Source organism: Ornithorhynchus anatinus, chromosome 2 (genome assembly GCF_004115215.2).
Source record: "Ornithorhynchus anatinus isolate Pmale09 chromosome 2, mOrnAna1.pri.v4, whole genome shotgun sequence".
Classification (NCBI taxonomy): domain Eukaryota; kingdom Metazoa; phylum Chordata; class Mammalia; order Monotremata; family Ornithorhynchidae; genus Ornithorhynchus; species Ornithorhynchus anatinus.
Window position 1 is genome coordinate 127,562,222 of NC_041729.1, and position 20,445 is coordinate 127,582,666.

Here is a 20,445-nt window from a genome sequence, read left to right on the forward strand (position 1 = left end):
ATGTGTTCCTTTAATCTCTTCATTCAAGTATTAGTTTTTTGAGCAGCTACTGGGTGTCATGCACCGTAATAACACTGTCAAGTCTGTCAAAGCACTTCAGAGATTGAGGCAGGAGGAGAAGAGATAAAGAGTAAGGATTGACCAAAGGCAAAATTTTCAAGGACTGTAAGTCCTGACCAGTACAACACCAAAATATAAGCATCACTTACTGGTGATAAGTGCTCACAGAGCATTGTGAAAAGTTATTGCTGCAATTGTCTTTTTTCATAAAAAACATAGTACATCTTTCATAGTACATCTTTTGAACAAAACATAGTACATTGGAACAGTGCATGGCTCAGGGGCAAGAGCACGGGCTTGGGAGTCAAAGGTCATGAGTTCTAATCCCAATTTTGCCACTTGCCTGCTGTGTGCAAGCCACTTAACTTCTCTGTCCCTCAGTTACCTCATCTGTAAAATGGGGATTAAGACTGTGAGCCCCATGTGGGATAACCTGATTATCATACATCTACCCCTGCGCTTAGAACAGTGCTTGGCATACATATTAAGCACTTAACAAATACCATTATTATTATCTTCAATTTCAGAACCACATACCTTTATTGTTGTCCATCCCTCCTACAGCATACAACATTCCAACAGTAGACTTTCTGGGTTTAGTTCTGGGACTTTGCATTAAAGTTCTTCTTTCTGGCAAGAGATGGTACTTCATAGCTTCCAGAATCAATTTTTGACATTCCAAGTCATCCTTAAAAAGAGCGTGATTTTCTAGGTCTGCCAAAATCTGTGAATTATAGATTCATAATAAATAATGATTCCCTTTGTTAATAAAAATGAATAATTATATGCAAAGTTAGTATTAGATTATATTTCAAAATTAATGATTGACCAGCAAAAAGTCAGTACAATAAATAACTGAAGTAATATGTTATTCGAGTCCACTTTCCCATCAATAGCTTTAGATTAATGTTCTGTTCAATGTGACTGAATAGATTGTGAGACAGTTATTCATTGTGACGGCATAAACTCTGTGAGACAGTTATAAACACATTTCCTTTCAGGTTTTGTGACAGCTTGCCAGATTCTGATGTGTTTGTCCACACTCTCCATCTTCCTTCATTAATTTCCATGATATATAATAATATTGAACAGAATTTCACCATCCTGAGCTTCCTGTAGTGAATTGAAATATCCCCAGGAAGCCAAAGAGGAGAAAGAAAATTCATTTTGCCCACCTCTAATTTCTTATTTGAATTCTTGCATCACCAGCACATTACTTCCTGGATGAATACTGGTTAGGTACTTACACACATTCTGCTCTCTTTGAACACACATTTTGAAGCTGTAAAACATTGCCTTTATATGTCTGCGAAAAAAAGCAGGGATTTTCTGGTTCCCCATGTCAGAAGAAAGAGCACTAGCCTTGGAGTGCTGGGTTTATCTATATATATGTATGTTAATGTATATCATTCATTCATTCCTATTTATTGAGTGCTTTCTGTGTGCAGAGCACTGTACTAGGTGCTTGGAAAGTACATTTCAGCAATAAAGAGATCTAATCCCTGCCCACACTGGATTTACAGTCTAGAAGGGGCTTATAGTCTCCATATATATGCTCTTGTAAACTTGGAGAAGTCTTTAAATATTTATTCATTCATTCATTCAATCTCATTTATTGAGCACTTACTATGTGCAGAGCACTGTATTAAATGCTTGGGAAAGTACAATATAGCAGTAAAGAGAGACAATCCTGCCCAGAACAAGCTCCCAGTCTAGAGGGGTGAAGAAGACAACACCAGAATCTACTCACTTCCAGAGCACAGTAAGGCATTTCTAAATAAAACCACTTGGAAAATCAGAGGACCTTCTAAGTGTAATAAGTTTCATCACTGCACTAAATTGAGCTATCAGCCAAACCAAATTAATGCAAGGGCCTTAGAGCCATGGGAAAAAGGGAAATGAAAGGAAAAGAAAAAAGACTAAGTAATTTCCCCTACTGGAAGAGAAGCACAAGATGCAGCAGCCACTGCTGCCCCACTGAAAGCAACCTACAGTGTGCCCATATCAAACACAGTATTCTACATTCCCCCACCATTTCCCCATACTACCAAGAGATCAATGCAAAACAACTCTTTGGGACAAGGAATAGCCAGCCTGTCCCCAGCTACTAAATTCTTAATATATACATTTCACTTAAACCCAGTTTCCTCTCACTAAACTCTTAGTTTATCAAAATAAGCCTCTCTCTGTCAGCTTGCTAATTACTACTCTTTTCACGAAGTAAACAGTATCTCCCGGTCAGGTAATTTGTAATGTAAATCCTAGCCTCAACCTCTGTGGGAACACTAGCATATGCAGTTTTCAGTTAACTTTCCGTGTAAGTATCTCTTTTGCTATTAGATGTTCCTGGACATTTTAAAACCTCACCCCTCCTCTATCACCACCAGGGCAGCCCCAGGATCAGCCAGGACACTTAGCTTGATTAGAGGGATAGAGCACTTCCCAAGCCTCTTGGCTTCTGTGTTGATGACACCATATTGTGTAATGCATCACAAAATCAAAGATCCCAAATCCCATAATCTGTTGTTATGGTCCTTCTTCCAGTGGGTGGAAACCTATTTTAGGACTATAAAGGGGAAAGCGTCTCCCCTGCCCTCTATCCATGGCAAGACATTTATACTGTATCTTTCATAAGGATCCCTGGTCTCTTCGGTGTTTATTTTCATGGAATTTTCCCTGCAGGAACCTGCTCAATCCAATGCAAGACATTTTGATACAGAATCGTTTCTACACTGTCATATAAATTTCTGATTGTTAATGAATAAAAATTATACATTAAACATTTATATCTAATAATATTTGAACTTTTTCAAATCACAAATCAATCATTATTGTTTAATATCTGTGATATTTGTTGAATATTTGTATTTGTTTTGAATATTCTACTACTAGCTAGTCAGTCTATGCCCAAGAACAGCTATTTTCTTAGAAAGGTACATTGGATGAAGGTATTGTTGCCTTTGGATAGTACATTGTTTGCAAAGTACTTTCTTTTTCCAAGTGGATTCATGTTTGATTTTGCTCTCACCATCATCCATTCAACAATACTGAGTGCCTCTCTCCAATGGGTTTTTGCCTGCCCTGAAAAGGGGAAGCCAAGGCATGAAATGCATAAAGACAAAGGGAACAGGAGGAAAAAAATATGTATATCTGAAAACAGTATGAGTGTGCATTTCAAAATATCCATAGGTGCTAGAGGACGACTTTTATTTGGCATTAGTGTGGGCATATAAATTTGTTGGTGAATGCCTTCAAGAAAACGTGTAATAAAGATACAGAGATAATTTATATGGTGTACTTAAAATGTGAGAATATTTTGGGAGGAGAGAAGAATTGAGAGCAAACTGCAATAGTATGCTACCTTGGGAAAAGCAAAGAGCAAAACCGGAATGTAGCACTAATACCAACACTAAAAAGCAGAAAGCACTGGTGGACTCCAGTAAAATCAATCATCAATAACTTTTCTTTGATGTAGAGGGAAATGGTTAGGCATTGGATGCTTTTGCAGAGTGGAATGCTATGTTTTGAAGAAAATTTTATGAAGCTGAGCCAAGCTTCAAGAAAACAGCATGTCCTAATAGAAAGAGCAGAAGCCTGGGAGTTAAAGGACCTGGGTTCTAATCTTGTCTATGCCACTTGTCTGCTGTATGACATGTGCAGGGTTCAACTTCAAGTGCCTCTGTTTTCTCCTCTGTAAAATCAATCCATCATATTTATTGAGTGCTTTCTGTAAAGTGAGGATTCAAAATCTGTTCATTTTCCTACTTGGACTGTTAACCACATTTCATTCATTCATTCAGTAGTATTTATTGAGTGCTTACTATGTGCAGAGCACTTTATTAAGCACTTGGAATGTACAATTTGGCAACGGATAGACACAATCCCTGCCCAATGACAGGCTCATAGTCTAATCTGGGGAGACAAATGCCTGGACAAGGACTTTGTCCAACCTAATATTCTTATATCACCCCTATGGTTAGTACAGTACTTGGCACATAATAAGCACTTACAAGTACCATAGTTATTATTATATGTCCTTTGGGATACTGATAAGCATATACGACATCCACTGTCTACCATCAAGTGCATAAAAACAACTGTTTAATGATTATGGCATTTATGAAGTACTTATCCAGTTCTGCAAAGCCCATCTCTTGTAGATCCTCATATCTGGTGAATTCCCTGAATATTTTCAACTTTAGATGTGGCTTTGCAAAGAGAATATTCTCTTATGCAAATATTCTAAGGGTCGAGCTTGGCATTGGTAGTGAAGAGGGGCAGGGCTGTGGTGAAGAGGTAGGGTGTATCAGTGAACTGCTTGGGTTTTGCCAGTATATTCAGAGGGAAGCACAAGGAAAACTCCAGTATAAAATAGTATTTACCATTCTCTGCAGTTTCATATTTCCTCCTGCCTTCAGGACATCTCCACTTGGATAGCCTGCTGAAAACTAAAACTTATTATGTGCAAAGGAGAAGTCCTTATCTTCCCATCCAAATGCTGTCCTCTCCCTGACTTTTCCATCACTGTAGACAGCTCCACCATCCTTCTAGTCTCAAAAAGCTCTCAACCTTTACATTGTCCACAATAATGACGGTATTTTTTAAGCACTTACTATGTGCCAAGCACTGGGGTAGATACAAGGTAATCAGGTTGTCCCATGTGGGGTTCACAGTCTTAATCCCCACTTTACTAATGAGGTAACTGAGGCACAGAGAAGTTAAGTGACTTGCCCAAAGTCAAGTGGCAGAGCACGGATTAGAACCCACGAACTCTGACTCACAAGTCCATGCTCTTTCCACTAAGCCACTGCTTATCATGTCTCATCTCTCTCATTCAACGCACTATTCAATCTGTCACTAAATCCTGTTGATTCAACCTTCACAATATCCCTACAATCTGTCCTTTCCTCTCCACTGAAATTGCTACCGTCTTAATTCAAATAATTACAGTATCCTGCCTTGATTACTATAACATCCTCCTTGTTGACCTCCTTCCCTCCTGTCTTTCCACTCCCCATTCAGTTCATACTTCACTTTGCTTCCCAGATAATTTTTCTACAAAAACATTCATTCAGTCCATGTTTCCTTGCTCAAGAACCTTAAGAACTTTACACTAACCACACGTTGAGATTCTGTGCTTTTAACCTAAACATAGCTCAAATTTCAGCTAAGTAGGGAAGATAGGATTTTATATGATAGGCTCATTTTGATATGCTCATGAAAAAATTATCATCTTATGGCACAAATGTTCAAATATGGATCTTACTGTAGACACTTAGAATCTTCTGAACTTTTTCCATTTGAGTATTAGACCTAATATCATCTAGTTCTAAAACTTTAATGTATAATATTAAATTAATTTAGGTTAGAGGAGACAGTTCCCTCAATCCTGACCTAGCAGCCTCCTGTCTTTCCACTCTCTGCTCTTCTTCACTTCACTCTTCAGTACTTCATTCTGCTGCCCAATTCATTTTTCTACAAAAATGTTCAGTCCACATTTCCCACTCAAGAATGTCCAACAGTTGCCCATTAACCTGATAATCAAATGGAAACTTCTTACTATTAGTTTTGAAGCTCTCAGTCACCTTGCCCATTCCTACCTCACCTCGTAGTCCCCTACCACAACCCAACTTGCAAACTTTGTTCCTCTAATACCAACCTACTCACAATGTCTTGGTTTCATCTTTCACACCACTGAACACTAACCCACATCCTGCAACTGGCCTGGAACACCTTCCCTTTTCATATCTAACAGACAGTCACCCCACCTTCAAAGCCTTCTCCAAGGCTTTCCCTACTAAGCCCTCATATCCTCTTTTCCCATTCCCTTCTGCATCACCTTAAGTTGCTCCCTTTATCCACCACTCCCACCTCTATCCTTCAGCATTTATGTATATAACCTTATTTATTTATTTATTTATTTATTTATTTATTTATTTATTTATTTATTTATTTATTTATTTATTTATAGTATTGTCTTTCCTTCTAGACTTTAAGCTTATTGTGCAGAGGGAAAATGACTGTTATATTGTTGTTTGTACTCTCTCAAGTGCTTAGTACAATGCCCTGCACACAGGAAGTACTGAATAAATATGATTAATTGAAAAGAAATGATGGCTTTTCAACTTCTCAGAAAGGCTCTTAAATGGAAGAAAATAAATCATATTAAATAAATGAGATAGGATGAGAAGATTTTCTAAGAATAAAAATTTTCAAATAAGGATCCACAAAATTACTGGAGTTTGTACTGAAAAAATTCCACGATTCATTCAATAGTATTTATTGAGCGCTTACTATACTTAACTATAGCCTTGTGTTGCCATTGCTCCATGTTCTGAACAGGACTATGCTCATGGGCATAGGTCAGTTTACTCCAAACTTAAGAGAGCAATCCTTCTTCTCCCTCTGTTTCCCATCATGGATAACACCACCACCATCCCTTCTCTATCACAAGCACACACCCCGGTCTTTTCCTTAACTTATCTCTCTCTCCTTTAACCCACATAGTCAGTCTGTCACCATATCCTGTTCTATATTCACAATATTCTAAAATCAGTTATTTTAGGCAATTTTGCCAACCTGTTACCATGCTGACCCAAGCACTTGACCCATATCATCCTCGACTACTATGTCCTCCTCTAAGACTTCACTTCCTCCAGCGTCTCTTTCACCATTTTGCTTCCTGTATCATTTTTGGTCAGTACACGGCTTCCCACTCCTCAGAAATCCACAAATCACTGTCCATTCATCTCCACATCTCCATATATTTGCTTTTAAGCCCCATTTACCAAAATTATGCTTGATTTAGCTATTGGGTTCTTAATAGTCACATATGTCTTTTCCTGTTATGTAGATTTTCCTGTTCCATATTCTGAATGTGAAAACTGATCTTGACTATGAGAACACATCTTGAATAATCACTGTGAGATTTCTTTTCCCAAAGAATTCCTGTAGGGGTGTCCCCTCCTTTTTGGAAGGTTAGATATATATAATGGAATCTGATACAGAATACTTTTGCTAGCAGATTTTCCTATTTATTAGGGCTAAAAATTTATTTGTTTTCTACTATGTCCCTGTTTAAACCTTAAGAGCAATTCATATTTGTAGAAATAAATAATTCATCATTCTTTGAATAACCATCCCTGTGGAACTCACTTTCCTCTAGGAAGTTTGTCCATTTTGATTTTTGACATTAATTTAATTTATTGAATTAATTTAATTCAATAATGATATTATTGAATCTCAGTTTAATAATTTCAGCACAGTGTTGATAACATTCAATTAACTTGAGGTTACTTTATACTGCATGCATTTTGCTAATTTTTCTCCTAGGAGATGTGTAATATTATGAAGTAATTTCAAAATAATTTCTAAAACATTCCTGTATTATTTAAAAAAAAAGCTATAACTAACATTACTTTGGTTACCTAAAACAGAGTTGATTGATTAAACACATTTGAGGGATTTGCTCACAAGGAAAAGTGTCATTATTCTTTCATTTATCAGTAGCTATAGTAAAGGTAATAATAATAGCTGTAGTAGTTATTGTAGGAGAAATATTTATTGAATGTTCACTCAGTGCAGAATACTCTATTTTGAAAATATAGAATAAAGAAGTGGCATATTCCCAGCCTGGATCTTATAATTTCAATGGTAGAGCAAATGTAAAAATACATAATTGAATGATAAAAAAATAATTGAATGTACAATTGAATCTAGGTTCCTTCTATAGAGAGCTAGATTCAATTGCACACTCAATTATTTCTTTTATTGTACACTCATATATTCTCTCTATAGACAGAGGTTTACGGTGGGCAGGGAATGTGTCTACCAACTCTGTTGTATTATGTTATCCCAAATGCTCACAGTATAGTGCTTTGCACACAGTAAGTACTCAGTAATGACTGTTAGTTCGGTGTAGTTAGGGAACTTGGCTTCCAACTTGGTTATATTATATTGTCCTATGTGCTTAGTGCATGCTCTGTCGATTAGACTGTAAACTGGTCAATGGTTAGGGGCTGTCTCTATCTGTTGCGGATTTGTACATTCCAAGTGCTTAGTTCAGTGCTCTGCACATAGTAAGTGCTCAATAAATACTATTGAATGAATGCTCTGAACACAGTAAGTGCTTAATAAATACATTTGACTGAAGAATATTGAGGATGGGCATAAATAAAAATGCATATGTTTCAGAGATTATTGAGTCCTGGAAAGTTAATCAAGGTAGGCTTATTAAAGGATATTTCATTTTAGGAGAGCTTTGAGATCAGTGAGGTGGCTGGTGCATGAGTTTATCCATGAAACAGTCAGAGCTTATACCATGGCGCTAGTAGTTTGGGTGAATCAGAAGGGGTGGATGCAGGTGATGTATAGGAAAAACTGGTAAAGTGTGAAAGTAATTCAAATGTGAGAATTGAAAAAGAGTGACGAGTCAAGGATGAAACGCAGAGGTGGGGTTCTCCATCAGGGATGATAGTTAAGGAGGATAGTGGCATTATTGGTTGAGGCTAAAATGTTAGGAGATGTGGAATTAGAGGAAAATATGAGTTCTGTTTCAAACACATTGAGTCTGAGGTGCCAACGGGGTATCCGAGTGGAAATGTCCTGGAAGTAGGAGGAGATGGGGGATTGTAGGTCTGATGAGAGAGCAGAGTTAGAGTGACAGATTTTGGAATCTGCTGTGTAGAAGTCCTGGGTGACAATGAACATGCCAGGATAATATACTAAGATAATTTAATAGTGGTAAATATGAAAATAAACATTTTATAGGAATAATTTCCTTCACTCTTTAAAATGTTAGACTAATATTCAAGACAAATGGGCAGATATGTGTTTTTAATGGTATTTTTTAATTAATTCATTCATTCATTCAATAGTATTTATTGAGCGCTTACTATGTGTAGAGCACTGTACTAAGCACTTGGAATGAACAAGTCGGCAACACTTTTTTAAATTGCTTACTATGTGCCAGGCACTGTTCTAAGAGCCACTATCTTATCTTATCTTATCTTATCTTATCTTATCTTATCTTATCTTATCTTATCTTATCTTATCTATCTGGAGTAGATACAAGGTAATCAGTTGGACATAGTTCGCATGGGACTCCCAGTTTTAATCTCCATTTTACAGATGAGGTAACTGAAGCATAGAGAGGTTAAGTGACATGCCCAAGCAGCAGGCAAGTGGCATAGGTGGGACTAGAACCCAGGTCCTACAGACTGAAAAAAAATATGTGGAAGAATCAGGGCTAGATTTTTATTGCCATGGGGAAGATTAAATGCAACTAGCACAGTTTCAGAGGAGTCATTTAGTCTAAAATTAATGCCACACTGAGGCCACATTCTGCCATCTTCTAAAGGAAATGTGGCCTTTTTTCTTCAATTTCCTGCTTCTATGGCTATTCAATATATTGTTAAGTGGTGGTATACCAAATAGAGAAGGACTCAGTGCCTATTTCCATCTTGTATTTTTATCTTCAAATATATGTAGCATCATTTTATGTCTGCTGTTTCTAGTTCTAATTCAAATGTTTCTTTTGTTTCCTATACTATGCTGAATCTGAAAGGGTAATAATTTGTATTTTATATTATACATGGTCTTTTACAGCATCTCCTGGATTACTACTGTCTCAAGGACCTTCATTGATGCACAAATATATCGAGTGGGAAGATTTCCCTAGATAATCAGATATATATTCCACTATAAGGAAACTATTCTCTTTCTTCTCCTTAAAGGATGGCTGACAACTACTAGGTTGAATATGACTGGGATTTTGCACAATAATGTTTCATTCATTCATTCATTCATTCATTCATTCATTCGTATTTATTGACTCATTCATTCATTCATTAGTATTATTGAGCACTTACTATGTGCAGAGCACTGTACTAAGTGCTTGGAATGTACAATTCGGCAACGGATAGAGACAAACCCTGCCCAATAACGGGCTTACAGTCTAATCACTGTGTTAATTATGGGCAAAGAGTGGAGCAATGAACCTTCATTCCTAAAATGAAATCATATCATAGGAATAATGATTATTAATTTATCATTTATGTTAATTGAACTCTTACTGAGTGCAGGTTACTGTACTAAGCACTTGAAAGAGTACCCTATAACAATATAACAGTCGATAGACACATTCCCTGCCCACAACAAGCTTACGGTCTATAGAGGAAGACAGACATTGACATAAATACATAAATAATGGATAGTTACATAAGTACTATAGGGCTGAGGGAGGGGTGAATAAAAGCAACAAGTGAGGGCCAATGCAGAAGGGAGTGGAAAAAGAGGAAATGAGGGTTTAGTCAGGGAAGCCCTCTTGGAAGAGATGTACATTCAATAAGGCTTTGAATATGGAAGAGTAATTCTGTCGGATGTGAAGAAAATCTGCAGTGGTTGTCCATACATCTCCACAACTCTGTTCTTGAGCACCCTTCCTCTATATAATAACAATAATGTTGGTATTTGTTAAGCGCTTTCTATGTGTAGAGCACTGTTCTAAGTGCTGGGGTAGATATAGGGTAATCAGGTTGTCCCACGTGAGGCTCACAGTTAATTCCATTTTACAGATGAGGTAACTGAGGCACGGAGAAGTTAAGTGACTTGCCCACAGTCACACAGCTGACAATTGGCAGAGCTGGGATGCAAATGCATGACCCCTGACTCCCAAGCCCGGCCTCTTTCCACTGAGCCAAGCTGTTGACAATTACTCTCCCCATCTTAAAAGGCTTATTGAAGGCACATCTCATCCAAGAGGTGTTCCCTGACTAATACTTTCTATTCATTCCCTTTGGTCCCATCCTAACTTGCTCCCTTTATTCATCCTCCGCCCAGCCCCACAACATTCATGTGAATATCTGTAATTTATTTATTTATATTAATGTCTATCTCCCCTCTAGACAGTAGCCTCATTCTGGGCAGAGAAGATGTCTATTAAATTGTTGTAAAGTACTCTCCCAAATGCTTAATATAGTGCCCTGCACACTGTAAGTGCTCAATAAATACCATTGATTGATTGACATTCAAAAAATGCTATTGCTCTAATTGATTGGAAGTTGTGAGAACTTAAATCCTTAGGTGGCACAAGAATGCTAAAGTGGCAGATTGAGGGGTATATATGAAGAGATAATGAACTGGGATATTATAAATTAATCAGGAAGGGTCTTCTGAATTAGATATGATTTTAACAAGGCTTGGGAAATGGGGAGAACTTCAGTGTGTTGGATATAAAAGAGGCAAAAGTTCCAGGCAAGAGGAAAGGATGTAAGTAAAATGTCAGAGTCAGAAGAGATAATAAGGTGGAGAGGAATGAAGAGTGTTACTTGAAGTGTTGTGAGAGAAGAAGGAAAATAAGTAGGAGGGAGAAAGCTGATTGAGTGTCTTAAAGCTAATGTCCAAGAGCTTCTGCAGAAAGGATGGACCATTTTTTGAAATTTTTGAAGTGAAGAGCATAACTAAATTGCAACTTTTAAATGAAATGATTTGGGAAGTGGTTTGGATTAGAAGATGATGTGTATTAGCTAAGGCTGATGGAACTATCACAAGTGCCTGGACCAATATGGTGACTGGTTGGATAAAGAAGAAGGGGCAGATACTATTATACTTTCCCTTGTACTAACTGCCAAGAGTAGAATGATTTGTCTGATTGGAAATGCTGTGGAAGAAGGACTGACATGATTTGGCAACCAAGATGATGGAAGGAGTAATAGCAGTGATAATACGAAGGTTGCAGATTTGAGATATAGGAAGGAATTTTTTTTGTCATCTGTGATGGGAAAGTTAACGTACAGGAAGGGTTTTGGGAAAGGAGATGAGAAATTTGGTTTGGACAAATCAAGACAATGAAATATCCATGTGGAGATATCCCTGAGGCAGGAAGAAAGGATAAATCTCAAAGAAGTAGAGAGGCCAAGACTAGCAAGATAGATTCTTCCCCACAAAGGAGATAACTGAAGCCATGATTGCTGAAGAATTGCTTCCCAAGTGAGTACAAACTAAGAAAAGGGAACTAAGAATGGAGCTTTGAGGGACTTTCACAGTTAGCAGGTGGTAAGCGGAGGAAAAGCTCCCTGAAATAACAGACTGGCTCGTAATGTAAGAGGGTTAGTAAGAGAGAATTATATCATAAAAACCAAGGTAGGATAGTGTTTTAAGTAGAAGGGAGTTGTTTGCTGTATTGAAGTCAGTTGAGAAGTCACTAAGGATTCATGAAGATGAGAGAAATGTAGAGTCAAGAAAGGAACTGGGGAAGAGACTGTGGAGGCTATCAGTGCCTAGATCGAGGCTATGGGAGTATATATCCTATTAAAGGGGGGGATGAGAGACAGTAAAAAAGGTATTAACTGGAAAGTGCGATGGGACCCAGAGAAGTATTTTTTGGAAAGGTGAAATGTGGGCCTGTTTGAAAGCAGATGGGAAGGGAGCCTTCTGAGAGTGAGCAGTTGTAAATAGAGGTAAGGAAATGAAAAAGTGGCTGAAAGTGTTTCTAGTAAATTCAAAGGAATGGGTTTAAAGGCATACGTAGAAGTGGCAAATTTTGAAAACAGTTGTGAAATATCTTGAGATGACCTAGAAAGATGAGAAAGTTTTTATGGGTGTTGGAGGGAAGTGGGGAGATGAGGGGGAGATTTTAGAGGGATCATGCCTGATGGCTTTCATTTTTTAAATATAATAAAATGTCTGGGTATATTATGATTTAAATTTCATAATTTTGAAGTCAATTTTATTGAGTTTGAAATTAATTTAACAGGCAATATGGATTTATAATAATAATAATAATAAATGTGGTATTTGTTAAGGGCTTACTGTATGCTAGGGCCTATATTTAGTGCTGGGGTAGATACAAGCAAATTGGCTTGAACACAGTCCCTCTTCCATGTAAGGCTCACAGTCTCAATCCCCATTTTAGAGATGAGGTAACTGAGGCACAAAGAAGTGAAGTGACTTGCCCAAGGTCATGCAGCAGACAAGTGGCAAAGCTGGAATTAGAACCCATGGTCTTCTGACACCAGACCCATGCTCCCTTCACTAAGCCATATGAAATCTGGGAATCATATTTGTGATGACCAGTTCCACTGGCCCCTACACTTTGGAGATGGAGAAGGAAACCAGGAGAGAGTCACTCCATGGCTACCCTTCCTTAGGTGTAAGCCAACCCAATTGGAGAGACGGACTGGGAAAGAAGTGGAAAGTCCAGACTGGGGAAAGTAGGAGACATTTGGCCATCATATGGTAAAAGGAATTAAGCTGTTGGTCCAGGGGAGCAGGACCAGTGAGATCTCATGTGTGGACTCTGGACAGACATAGGCAACAAGGAGAAATTGGAGAGGATTCCCAGAGGTACAGAATCCAATGGCCAGGCCTCTGTAAAAACGAGGCCCCTTCCTTTGAGGTGCAGAAGAGTGTGAGCCCTGGAATGCTGTCAGAGCAGTATGGAGGAGCCTGGAGGGGGAAGTAGTAGCCAGGAAAAACTAGTTGAATTGTATTTGTTAGGACTGTTATCTTATTAAGAACATGTTAAACATTGTGGAGTTCTCAGATCTTGGTGTCTACCCATAGTACAGGCTAGGGGAGAATCCTCAGGTGATGGGAAGACATGTGACCTGGGGAGCCAATTGAGGACTTTAAAAAATACATCACCAGTTTCTCTGGGAAGAATATGTTCCTGCAAAATAAAGATACTTTGGAAATCAACAACACAAGTTTGTTTCCCATGTCACATTACTCTCCTTCCATTGGAGTTAACTACTTTCTACATTACTTTCTTTCTACATCTGTGTCAGAGTTCAGTGCCTTTCTAAATTTCTGAAAAGAGTTTAATCAGGAAAGTCTTCTTGAATGATATGCTTTTAGAAGGGCTTTAGGATGGGGCAAGTAGTCATCTTTGGGATATGAATGGGGAGGGAGTTTCAGAGCAGAGGGAGGATGTGAGCAAGGGGTCAGCTATGAAAAAGTCAAGATCAAAGTAGAGTGAATAGGTTGGATTTGAAAGAGCAAAGTGTAGGTTGGATTATGCTAGGATCACAGTGAAGTTAAGTAAGAGGGAGAGAGCTGATTGTCTTAAGAGGTTCGGTAAGGTAAGGAGTTTTATTTGTTCATAGATTGGTGATTTTTGAGGAGTGGGGGGAGTGGGGAAAGAGTGATGGGAATGTCGGTGGGAGAAGATAATTAAGTGAGAAGATAATTAAGGTTGAAGATGAGGAATTCTGTTCTGAACATGTTAAATTTGAGGGGTCAAAATGACAACCAAGTAGAGATGTTTTCAAGTAAGGAGAAAATGTGAGATGCAGCAAAGAAAAGAGGTTGGAGCTTGAGAGACAAATTGGGGAATATTCAATGTGTAGATGGTAGTTGAACCATGGGACTGAGTTTTATTTAGAAAAAAATGATCTGGGCAACGGAGTGAAGTATGGACTGGTGTGGGAAGAGTATAGAAGCAGGTAATTCAATGACAAGACTAATACAGTAGTTGAGGTGGATATAATCAATCAATCATATTTATTGAGTGCTTACTGAGTGTGGGGCACTTTACTGAGAGCTTAGGAGAGTAAAATGTGACAAATAATATATTAGAAACATTCTCTTCCCACAAAGATTTTACAGTCTAGGGCTGAAGCAGACATTAATATGAATAAATAAATTACAGATATGTATATAAGTATTGTTGAGGGGGCTGTGAGTAGAGATGAATAAAGGGAGCAAGTGAGGGAGATGCAGAAGAGAGTAGAAGAGAAGGAAAATAGGGCTTAGTTAGGGAAGACCTCTTAGAAGAGATGTGCCTTCATTAAGGCTGTGAAAGTGGGCAGAGTGATTGTCTATTGGGTATGAAGAGAGAGGTTGTTCCAAGTTGGAAGCAGAATATTGGTGAGATGTCATCTATGAGATAGATGAGATTGAGGTACAGTGGTAGGTTGGCTTTAGAGGAGCAAAGTTCATGGGCTGTGTTGTAATAGAAGAGTAAAGAAGTGAGGTAGGAGAGGGAGAGATGACTGAATGCTTTAGAGCCAATAGTAATAAGTTTCTGTTTGATGAGGAGTAGAATGGACAACAACTGGAAGTTCTTGAGGAGGGGGGAAACATAGACTGAATATTTTTGTAGAAAAATGATCCAGGCAGTGGAATAAAGTATGGATTGGAGTGAGAAGAAACCGGAGGTAGAGAGCTCAACAAAGAGGCTAATATAGTTATCAAGGTGAGATACGATGAGTTCTTGGATTAATGTGGTAACAGTTTGGTTGGAGAGATAAGGATGGGTTTTAGCCATGTTATAGTGGTTGAATCAACGTGATTTGGTGATGAATTGAATGAATATGTGGGTTGAATGAGAGAAAGAGGAGTCAAGACAATGCCAAAGTTGTGGACTTGTGAGGCAGGAAGGGTGGTGGTGTTGTCTACAGTGATGGGAAAGTCAGGGCAGGGAAAAGTTTTGGTTGGGAAGATAAGGAGTTCTGTTTTTGACATGTTGAGTTTCAGAGAACATCAAGACATCCTAGTGGAGACATCTTGAAGGCAGAAGGAAATACGAGCCTGCAGAAAGGAAGAGAGATCAGGGCTGGAGATGTTGATTTGGGAATCATCTGCACAAAGGTGGTAGTTAAAGCCATGTGAGTGAATGAGTCCTCCAAGAGAGAGGGTATAGATGGAGAATAGAAGGGAACCCAGAACTGGACCTTGAGAGATCCCCACAGTTAAGGGGTGGGAGGTGGAAGAGAAGCCATAGGAGCAAGTGAATTCTCCATGGGAGTGGATGAAAATTCATTCATTCATTCAATACAATTTATTGAGCACTTACTGTGTTCAGAGCACTGTACTACACACTTGGAGAATGAACAGTGACCTAGAATTGAGCCTTGAGGAACTTCTACAGTTAAAGGGTGGGGTACAGAGGACGAGTCCATAAAATGAGAAGGAGCGGTCAAAGAGACAGGAAGAAAACCAGAAGAGGACAGTGTCAGTGAAACCAAGGTTGAAAAAGTTTCCAGGAGAAGGGGGTGGTCCACAGTGTCAAAAACATCTGCGAAATTAAGGAGGATTAGAATGGAATAGAATTTTCTTTCACAAAAAGGAAATTACTGGTGATCATAGATAGGGCAGTGTATGTAGTGTTGAGCGGCAGAAGCAGAAGCAAGATTGAAGAAAGTCAAGGAGAATATTGGAAAATGGGAAGTGGAAGCAAATTCTCACAAGGAATATATAAAGGAATGGTAGGAGAGGGATGGTGTATTAACAGAACAGTGTGTGAGGTAAAGGAGAACTTTTATAGGTGAGGAATTATGTAAGTATATTTGAAAGGTCTGGGAAAGGAGATGCAGGAGAGTGAACAATTGAATATAGCAGTCAAGGAGGGGAAAAGGAGGAGCTAAATATAGTAAAGTACAAAGAATGGGGTCAGAAATGAAGGGGGCAGATTGTGAGAGGAGGTGGGAGAACTTTTTACATACTACTAAGAGTATTGGAGAGTTGAAGAGGAAGCAGAGGATGGTAGGTCTGGTGAGAAGCAGGGGATATTTTAGGGAGATTATGAATGATTTCAGCTTTATTGATGATATAGATGGGAAGGTTCATTAGGGGTAAGAGATTAGAGGAGGTGGGGATGGCTGGGAGTTTTTTTATTTTTCCTTACTGTATTTGTAAAGCACTTACTATGTGCCAGGCACTGTTTTAAGCATTGAGGTAGATACCAGCTAACCAGGTTAGATACAGTCCCTGTCCCACATGGAGCTCATAGTCTTAATCCCCATTTTGCAAATGAGGCAACCAAGGCACAGAGTAATGAAATTACTGACCCAAGGTCACACAGAAGACAAGTAGTGGAGCTGGAATTAGAACCTAGTCCTTCTGACTTCCAGACCTATGCTCTATTTATCTTTATCTATCTTAGAGAAGCAATGTGGCTCAGTGGAAAGAGCATGGGCGTGGGAGTCAGAGGTCATGGGTTCTAATCCAGCTCCTCCACTTATCGGATGTGTGGCTTTGGGTAAGTCACTTAACTTCATTCAATAGCATTTATTGAGCGCATACTATGTGCAGAACACTCTGTAAAATGGGGATTAAGACTGTGGGCCTCATGTGAGACAACCTGATTACCTTGTATCAACCCCAGCAATTAGAACAGTGTTTTGCACATAGTAAGCGCTTAACAAATACCATTATTATTATAATTATTATCCACTAGGTCACACTGTTTCTCTAAACTTAAGGAGACAGTTAAAAGTCTGAAACACCTGGTGTGGGCAGGAGGTATGGGATTCAATAAATGTAATGCATCATGTTTGGTCTGAGAAAAGGTCAAAGTTATATCATGTGAGAATAAATTTGCGATGGACAAGTTCAGGCCTGATATCAGGATTTCCACCAGCAGCAATCCACATCTCAAGCATAAGGATGGAAGATGCATACTGTGGAGGTGATCTTAGATGGTGGATTGATGGTATGGAAGGAATATTGAAGGGACAGGGGAACGAGGGAATTGACTTCAGTGGAGAAGGTGGAATTGAGGGTGAAAATTGGTGTGTCAAGAAATGACTATGGGAACCAAATGGGGAATGATGATTTTGGATAATTAACTATTAATCAATCAATCCATCATATTTATTATCATTAATAATAATAATAATAATAATAATAATAATATTTGTTAGGTACTTACTATGTGGCAGGCATTGTACTATGCTCTGGGGTGGACACAAGCAAATCAGGTTGGACACAGTCTTTGTTGGTATTTGTTGGTATTTGTTAAGCGCTTACTGTACCGAGCACTGTTCTAAGCGCTGGGGTAGACACAGGGGGAATCAGGTTGTCCCACGTGGGGCTCACAGTCTTCATCCCCATTTTACAGATGAGGTAACTGAGGCCCCGAGAAGTTAAGTGACTTGCCCAAAGTCACACAGCTGACAAGTGGCCGAGCTGGGATTCGAACCCATGACCTCTGACTCCAAAGCCCATGCTCTTTCCACTGAGCCACGCTGCTGCTTTGTCCCACATGGGTCTCATTTCCCATTTTACAGTTGAGGTACCTGAGGCAGAGAGAAGTGAAGTGACTTGCCCAAGGTCACACAGCATAAAAGTGGCAAAGCTGGGATTAGAACCCATGATCTTCTGACTACCAGATACCTGCTTTACCACTGGGTAATGCTACTTCTTAATATGCGACTTCATTACCATCACTGCCCATGTAATAAAGTTTTGAAATGCATAAACTTTTGAACGTTAAAGTAATGAATGCTGCTGTCTCTGTCATGAATAAGAAAAGGATTCTTATAGTACTCTTTTCAAATATGATCAAGTAGAAAGGGCAAGGAGAAGCACTGTGGCTCAGTGGAAAGAGCATGGTCTGTGGAGTCAGAGATAATGTGTTCAAATTTCTGACTCAGCTGCTTGTCAGCTGTGTGACTTTGGTAAAGTCACTTAACTTCTCTGTGCCTCAGTTGTCTCATCTGTAAAATGGGCATTAAAACTGTGAGCCCCACGTGGGAGAACCTTATCCCCTGGTATCCTCCCCAGCACTTAGAACAGTGCTTGACACATAGTAAGCGCTTAACAAATGTCATCATCATCATCATCATCATAAGCTTGGGAGTCAGAAGATCTGGGTTTCAATTATGACTCTGCCACTTGTCTGCTATGTGACCTTGGGCAAATCCTTTACTTCTTTGTGCCTCAGTTTTCTCATCTGTAAAATTGGGATTCAATGGCTGTTTTTCCTCTTAGTCTGAGAGTCCCATGTGGGAAGGCAGAGTGTCTGACCTGATTTTTTATTTATTTACCACAGTGTTAGGACTGATCTTGACACACAATAAATACCACAATGAATATAATTATTAAGTACTTACATCAGTTTTGTTACTCTGAATATATCAGGTCTCCTCATTCCGCCTATTGATTTCACCATACCTATTACCCTTTGCTTATACACAATCATTGTCCCATAAATTTATAATAAACCTTTCCGATCATAATCCTGTGTAGAAGCTTTCAAGGCATTTATTAATGCCCAGTTATTCAGAGAAATAGTAATTACAGGCTCAATTATAATGGTAATAGTATTTTCTAAGCACTGTTTGAAATAAGCACTGAGGTAGATACAAGATAATCTGGTAGGGGACAGTCCCTGTCCCACATGGAGAGTTGCATTTTGAGTAGGAGAGAGAACATGTATTCAATCCTCATTTCAAATAAGTATTTTTTGAAAAGCAGTGTGTCATAGTAAATAGAGCACAGGTCTGGGTGTTAGAAGGACCTGTATTTTGATCCTGGCTCTGCCACTTGCCTGCTGTGTGACTTGGGCAAGTCATTTCACTTCTCTGTGCCTTGGTTACCTCATCTGCAAAATGGAAATTAAGAGTGTGAGTCCCATGTGGAACATGGACCATGTCCTACCTTATTAGCTTGTATCTACCCCAGTGCTTAGTACAGTGCCTAGCACATAGTAACCACTTAATATCCTAAAAAAGACAAGAAACATGAGACAGAAAGAAGTTAAGTGACTTGTCCAAGGTCGTACAGCAGGCAAACACTGGAGCTGTATTTAGAACCAGTCCTATAATGGGCCTTAAATGTATGTCATAAATCATCATATTGGCATCTTCTTACCTGCCCTGAATAGGTCTCACTAAAGTTTCTGCTATCTTTAGAAGATGCAGTAGGCTTCAGTAGGGAAGATATTTTCCCTAACTTAAAATATGTAAAGGACTATAAAACAACTCCTCTTTACTCACTTGTTTGTGCTTCTCTCATCTATCTACTAATTTTTGCTCCTCAGATTGTAAATTCCCTTTTTCACCTTTCTTAGTCATTCTAAGTCCCTTATCATTAATCTTTTCTTTTTTGTACTGGGCTCTGGGAAGCATTGTCACCCAGTGGAAAGAACACATGTCTCAGAGACAGAGGATCTGGGTTCTTCTAATCCAGGAACTGCCACGTTCCTCATGTGTGACCTTGGACAAATCATTTACCTTTGTGTTTCAGATACTTCATCCGTAAAACAAGAATCAGTACTTTGTTCTACATTTCCCTTAGACTGTGGGCCTCATGTCTTGTCATCTATTCTGCATTCAGTACAAAACTAGTCATATAACTCTTAAGTAGCTCTTAAGAAATACCACAATTAGTTATTATTTGGGGTCTCATAAGTTTGCCTTCTTTTCTCTCCCTCTCTCTCAAACTTGTTTCCAGTTGCTCATTTCAAATCTGATCATTACAGATTTCCTTGTCTTCTTAACCTATTGTTTGAAAAATAGTCAGAATATCATCACTATTATTCTACTTCGTTTAATTTCATCAGAGTGCCCTTCAAATATTGAAACACTTTCTTTACAATCCTAGTATGCCTGCTGCCCCTTTATTATCCTTCCCCAACTTCTTAGGCATTTACTGATGATC

General features: G+C 38.7%; 1 protein-coding gene across 1 annotated transcript in view; it reads right to left on the reverse strand.

The window, feature by feature from the left end:
* KLHL1 (kelch like family member 1) overlaps positions 1-20,445 on the reverse strand; it is a 267,920-nt gene that overhangs the window by 85,617 nt on the left and 161,858 nt on the right. The window contains exon 6 of the mRNA XM_001505519.3: positions 598-784. Coding sequence (XP_001505569.1) covers positions 598-784 — 187 coding nt within the window. The remainder of the gene's footprint in view (positions 1-597; positions 785-20,445) is intronic.